This window comes from Cibotium barometz, chromosome 1 (genome assembly GCF_041138505.1).
Source record: "Cibotium barometz isolate CiBa-2024 chromosome 1, ASM4113850v1, whole genome shotgun sequence".
Classification (NCBI taxonomy): Eukaryota; Viridiplantae; Streptophyta; class Polypodiopsida; order Cyatheales; family Cibotiaceae; genus Cibotium; species Cibotium barometz.
In genome coordinates this window covers 29,341,921-29,348,994 of record NC_141046.1, presented here as the reverse complement: position 1 = coordinate 29,348,994, position 7,074 = coordinate 29,341,921, and the positions used below count along the sequence as shown (strand labels likewise).

At 41.2% G+C, this 7,074-nt stretch overlaps 1 protein-coding gene across 3 annotated transcripts; it reads right to left on the bottom strand.

The window, feature by feature from the left end:
* Positions 1-526: 526 nt before the first annotated feature.
* LOC147641838 (enoyl-CoA delta isomerase 1, peroxisomal-like) lies at positions 527-2,382 on the bottom strand. 3 transcript variants are annotated; one of them, XR_015266192.1, is made up of 3 exons: positions 1,455-2,381; positions 915-1,002; positions 527-823 (listed from the first exon to the last, which is right to left on the bottom strand). XR_015266192.1 is itself a non-coding variant. In XM_086800158.1 (2 exons), exon 1 carries the CDS (start codon positions 2,228-2,230, stop codon positions 1,487-1,489), a length of 744 nt encoding a protein of 247 aa, XP_086656284.1. In that variant the 5' UTR covers positions 2,231-2,382; the 3' UTR covers positions 527-1,002; positions 1,445-1,486. The 3 variants fall into 3 exon arrangements, 2 of the variants coding, with proteins under 2 accessions (XP_086656284.1, XP_086656276.1); XM_086800158.1 differs by having other exon boundaries at positions 527-1,002; positions 1,445-2,382; XM_086800150.1 differs by having other exon boundaries at positions 527-1,002.
* Between the last annotated feature and the right edge of the window lie 4,692 nt (positions 2,383-7,074).

Sequence of the window (7,074 nt, the reverse complement as noted above, 5' to 3'; positions counted from 1 at the left end):
ACTAAGACATCACCATCAGCAATACACATCATGTGTCCCCCTTCAAACACCAAAGCCATGGAGATAATTCTGTTGACAACTATCTTATAAAGCATAATCAGCTAAAGACAAATCATCATCAGGATCAATGTCACACATAGCACCAACTAACAATCTTGATTTTGAGTACGGATCATTTCCAAGATCAATGTCAAGCATAGTAGCATCATGCAATGTTGCATGACATGAACCAACACCAATTGACAATCTTACATGTGACAAGTATTCCCCCCTTTGATTGGTCCGCAATGTCAACAGATTGTGTGGGAGCTACATAGGTGGCAACACCTAAACCATATTCTGAAGACGAGCGTGCCAGAGCTCAATATCACACATAATTTATGATGTGGAAGCAATTATTGTATCATCATGAGAATCACTACTATCATATACGTCAAGCTTGTAAAGGCCCTTGCGCAATGTACCAAAAAGAAGAAGCGCATCAAAATCAATTCTATCACAAATGGAGCAACAATGATCAGAAAACTTTATTTTGAAACCATCTGTTGTACGTGTTGAGACAAAAATCAGATTCTTACAAATGCTAAGTACATGCAAAGTGACAACAAGAGTACATGTGTCCCTATAACATGATGTTAGTTCCACATTGTTAATGCCTTTAATGGCATAGGATGCATTATTAGTACACAAAACTGCACCACTTGACGGAGAATCTCTCAAGGTGGCAAACAACTTCTAGCAATGTGCTTGGTAGCACCCAAATCAAAGGACCAGATAGCATCCGACAATGGCATACGAGAAGCAGATAAATCACTGCATCTAACTGTTAAGTCATCGAAAATTTTACACGACAAAGAAATGGGAAAACTGAAATATATCTGACACAAGCAGTAACTTGAAGTAACTCAGAGTACCTCAAATGTCTGATCAATGCATGTGCAAGCTTACTAGAACAGCAATCTGTAGATTGGAAGCTGCAAGCGGAATCGGTGGAAGCAGAAACTGTAGGGCAGAGAGAAAACATCATGTTTAGCTTTGATCTTTGGACTTGTCACAGCTATGGTGTGCTATTTTGTGTAGCTCCAAAGCCAAAACCATTGTATCAAATTGCCAAACACTTTTGTCAAGTCAATCTCAACACTAACTGTTTCAATGCACATAGGGTGCTCACTTCAACACCTGAGCCTTAGCTCATCAGCAGAGTACAAGACAAATCTGCACGAAAGTGCATATAATAGCTAGCATACTCTGCCCCGATGATGCTATGCTGTCTATCGTTACAGTATATACAATTGTATCAAACCTTTGAGCATATGAAGCAGCCAAAACTACCATTCTTTCAATGAAATTTCAAAAAGCTTCCAAATGCGGCATAAGGAAAAAGCAAGGAGCACTTTGCCTATCACAGAGGAAGATGAAAGAATAATAACTGTACGCAGCATACATTTACTTACAGCTTGCAGGTTCCTGTGTGCATCAAAGCTTCTCAGAGCTTGGAGGCAGCAGAGAGTTTTGAATGCTCCGCAGATCGATTGAACTCTTCAAATACTTTGGGGTACATGGCCGCCCTCATGTCGCGGTAAAAGCTGGGGCTCCAATTCCTGGCAACAAGTTCCTGGGCAAGCTTCGATGCAGCTTCCACAGTGCTCTGAGAGTCCTCATGCACAGAGTTTATGATGCCTGCAGCAAGGGCCATCTCTGCGGTGTGCTTGGTACCACAGAGCACAGTGTCACGAAAAGCCCTCGGGGGCATCTTGTACCTGATGAGGTTCATGGGGCCTGGTGGGATGAGGATGTGGACATCTATCTCGCTCATGTAGAGGAAGCCCCGGTCCTTGCGCATGAGGATGTGGTCATGGGCTAGGGCGAAGATGAAACCCCCGGCGGAGGCATGGCCGCAGACGGCAGCGATGGTGGGCATGGGAAGCTTCAGGAAGGCTTCCAGAAGCTCCTGGAATTTTCTGCTCACAGCGGAGCGGGAGGGGTGGGCGAGGTCGAGGCCATTGGAGAAGAACTTGCCGTGGCTTGTGGTGATGAGGGCTGCTGCAGATGCTGGTGATGGCGAGGGCGATGGCGATGGCGATGGCGATGGAGAGGGTAAAGTTGCCAGACATGCCAGAATGGAGTCCACCAGCAGAGGATTGATGCGGTGCTCTCCATTGCCCATCAGAGTGAGGACGTAGAAGCTACCCCTGCGCTCCAGCCTGCACAGCTCCCCCTCTTCCGCCATGCCTCGGGTAGCTCTACTTCACGTTTCTTCTCCCTCCTCGCTTCTCTTGTCGCTTCTTCAATCCAATGTGTGTGAGAGACACAGACAGAAACAGAAACAGAGACAGAGGAGAAGAGAGAATGACTTCAAAATTACTACGGCAAGTAGAGTTCCAGAAAAAATAGACTCCGTTTTTCCAATTTAGGTCATGTTTTAAGTAAACACAATACATTATTTCAAGTGACTTCATATATACATATCTCAAAATAACATCCATGTCTCGTACGAAAACAAAAATATCATAGTAATGTAGCATACGAAGATGCAAAAAAGGACCAATATTACATATTCTCAAAATGCACCACAAAATACGTATTCTCAGTCAGTAATGTCAGAATCAACAAATTGAATTCTTATCTTGTGAGAAGGATCATTCAATTGTCTCCTCATCACAATACTCTCTCTATTGTAAAGCGGTGATCCATCCCGCACATGCTCTACTATCGATGAATGCAAAGGACCTGCACAAACAAAACAACGATAAATCAAATCTCAAAAGGACCTGCACATAACGACACATCGATAAATAAAATCTCAAAAAAAAATCTTATAATAGAAAAACATAATCAAAATTACCTCGTACAATAGAACATCGAGTGGATGGTACATGAGGAGCTCTAGTATAAAACCCATAACGAATACCAATGGTCATGATGGATGTAAGAAACAACCACTCATCGGATACTGAATACCCCTCAAATGATGCAAAGCATCTGTCCATCTCTCTCCAAAACAAATAGACACCCCACTCCTCATCAGGAACATCGATCCCGTACATCTCGATGCCTTCGTCGACAACTCTTACCATAAACGTATCAATGTCATGCAATATCCTAAAATCAAAGCATAACAAATAGGTTATATAATTATTTATATATAGGTTCAAAAAATATTCATACAATGCCTAACAATTACACTTATACTTACCCATCCCTATAAGCATCAATCATAATCCCTGCTACGTGACCTGCAGTAATAGGAGCTGACCATAGTGGTGGCTCTGTACAGATAGACAACATCAGTATAGAATGTCATGTTCCATACTTTGTAATCAAGAAAAGTTATGCAAATATAGAGAATAACTCACCTACTATCCTCGACAAAGGCATGTCCAATGTAAAGGTAATCTTAGACATGTCTGTCAAAACATAAACAACAAAAATAGGTACTTTTACCATGGACAAATATGTATAAAAAAAGAAATCACAACAAAATTAATCAAATTGCTAAATAAGAAACCTGACTTGTCACTCTGAAGTCATCAAGATCTCCTTATAAACAATATTGTTTGTTGTAGGTGTATAACTTTGAAGATTATCAAATGAACACTCCACATTAGCGTTATCCTCAAGTAACACCTTCACAGCATGAGGAGACCGTGCTCGTGAGACAACGTGACATACAATTGCCCATGAGTAAACACTGGAGTCACCAAATACAACCCCAAGACATTTAGGGTTTGACCTTGTGATTTGTTTATTGACATGCCAAATGCCAGCCGCACGGGAAACTGTCTCCGCCTCATGGTGAATGGTAGTTGGGCCTCGCTGCATATAAAGGTAATCCGTGGAAGAAATACTCTTTCACCAACTTTAGTACCAGTGATGATTTCAGTCTCCAAGACTTTAGAGTGAAAGGCCTTACATATCATCCGTGTACTATTACTGAGTCTACGTCTTGGATCCAAGTTATGAAGCAAAATAACAGGAGCTTCTAACTTTAAAACCAAGCAGTGAGGTGGATATCCGCCCCGAAGGTCGATTGTGTTCAAAAATTCTGTGGAATATAGGAATGAATTTTCATCATTTTCAAGAATTAAATCTGCACTGAAATATTGCTTAGGCTCACCAGGCATTGCATCCAAAGCTGTCTTATTCACAATATCCACTTGACTGTTTATCGGAGTAAGAATAGCACGCTCACTAAAGTATGAAGCATATGTCGTAGTGATAGCCAATTCAGAGTATACCCAATGTACCAAGTCTTTAAGAGTCGATCTTTGCAAGACCATATTACTTGGTAGTGTCACCATCGTATTATCATCGCTACAATCCACTCCATTCCCAATATTCATGACCCACTGTTTAAACTCATTGCATCCATTAGTATTACTTGATTGAATACGCATATTTTCAGTTAACTTTAGGACTTTGATAGAGTTCCATAGAAAGGAACAACACAATGCTGCATTAACAATATCCTCACGTCTTCCCTTCATAATAACAGGCAAGATTTGTCTAAAATCTCCCCCCATTAATACAACCTTTCCACCAAATGGCTTATCTGAGAATAATACATCTTGTAAGCTCCTATCCAATGCTTCAAAAGCATAACGATGAATCATTGGAGCCTCATCCCAAATAATGAGCTTACAAACTCTCAAAACCTCAGCAAGTTGTCCATGTACAGGGATTTTGCAAGTTGAAGAATTGTTTAGCTCCAGAGGTATCTTGAATCTAGAATGTGCAGTACGTCCATTCGCTACGAGTAGAGAAGCAATACCTGACGATGCAGTGGCCAAAGCAACATACCCTTGTCCACGTACTCGCACAAGCAAGCAATTATACAAATAGGTCTTGCCCGATCCCCCCGGACCATCCAGGAAAAAAATGTCACTTGCATCTGTCGCAATTGCATGCATTACAACATCGAAAGCAACACGCTGGCTATCTGTTAATGTTGACTCCATAGCACTTGACAGGTTAGATTGTTCGACAGTATCAAAAGATCTCTCTTCCAAAATCAATCTATTTTCACCCAAGACTTCCAAATCAGTTCTGTTTAGTTCAGGCATTCCTTCAAAATCTGCCAATGTCCGTCTCTGAGCACGAAGAATTTCTTCTAAATGTAGTAGTGCATGAGTTTCAGCTAATTGTTCAATACCAATAAACTGACCCCTGCTTCTCGATTAACTGGTATAGAAAATCTTCTATCATTTCTTCTCGAAATCTCTTCCACAATATTCCTGGACAGGAAGGCTCACAAAATAGCAATATAGTACCAAAAAGACATCTCAATTGCAAGGCATTTTGCATGGATGATGCTTCCTCCATACATGCAACCCATTCAGAATCATCTTCCAGTATCCCTCTGGCAATGCAAGCTGCCTTGAAAGAAGGATAGATGTGACCATTGAGCGAACGCAAATCTTCAAATGACTTAGATCCTTTACATATTGCAAGAAGTAGGCGAACATAGTATGCCTCACCTGCCAAAGGAGCTACAAAGTACATGCGCCCTATAGTGTTTCCAATCTTTCTTTTGGTCCATTTCTTCAACCTGGAGTTCCAAACCCATTGTTGAGGGAAATCACTATGCAATGTATTGTTTGCTTCAGGATGTTGTTGATTACAGCAGGTAAACCATTCAGTCATAGTAGTCTTGCCTACATTTTCCCTCTGAAAAACATCTGCAATATTATCATCATCTCTAAAGATAACATTATGACCCCCATCTAAGTGTACCTGCAACCGTTGCACATCAGGCTTCTCATTGTGTAAATCATACTCAAAGAGTCTCCAACATGCCTCTGATGCAGAGACGTAACGTGCATCCAAATACCTCTGAATCTCATCGACTACGCAAGCAGCATTAACATCCCCACCTTGTACAATGCTAAATCTTATTGTTGCTCTGTCATGCCCCTTGTATATGTACTTATAAAGATATTTCACTGCTGCTATTGTTGAGCATATTTCCACATTTACATGAGCATTATATGTGACTGAAAGATAAGGGTTATATGGCACAACCCATCTATTATCAACATTACACTTTTTCAATGCCACAGTTCTTCCATCATTTCGACGCATATACATGGGGTAACCACTCTCATCCACAGTAGTCTCAGTAGTCTCTTATGCAAAAGCTCGTGGATAGTTCCTTGTGCATTTTCCTTTATCCATACAAATTGCACTTGGATTGAATGGCCCACAGGGCCCATGGATATTGCAATGCAACACGACATCATGCAGAGCAGGAAACATTTGCTTGTCAGGCAATTCGGCACATACTAATCTGTCATAGTCTTGGAGAGTCTTAGGTTTATGGGCACTATCCAAGATCAATAACGTGTGTGAATGAGGCAATCCTCTTTTTTGGAACTCAATGACACTCACATATCCAATCACCTTACCAAAGAGCTCCTTCTTCACGATATTTTTCATCATATCTGAATGTTTTTGGTGAAACACTCTAGTAGTCAAATCAGGCCGGTCACATGCACTTTGCCCCGGGAGTAAAGCATCTAATACCTCTGGCCACTTTGGGTTATAGGTGAAAGTAATGAATAAATCGGGCTTGCCCTTTGAACGAACAATTGCCATGGCATCTTGATAAAGTTGATACATTTGTCGTGGCCCACCAGTAAAACTGGAAGGTAACACTATTCTACTTCCCACTGTCCTTCCTGCAATACCACTTCCACTTCCTTCCAAATGAGGCATGTCTGCTAAACCACTATAAACCTCTGAACGCAAACTTTTTTGATTATGGCGTAGCCAAGATAATCGTGACTCTTCAACACTACAATAGGCATCAACCATAAACTGTTGCAACAACCTTCCACCACGTAGCAAGCATGCATTTGTATCTGGGCGAATTTGCAATCGATAAGCATAGTATTGTCGTTGAGTCACACAATGACCATTTCTCAATGCACTCACTTGTGCATCAGCATAAGGGATTCTCAAGTGCCATCCGTCCTCCCCTCTTGGAAATAACATGACGTACAAAAGAGGCATATAGCACCTATGCAAATTAGAGATGTGTTTGCATGTGCCTTCTCGAGTATGCAATAAAATATC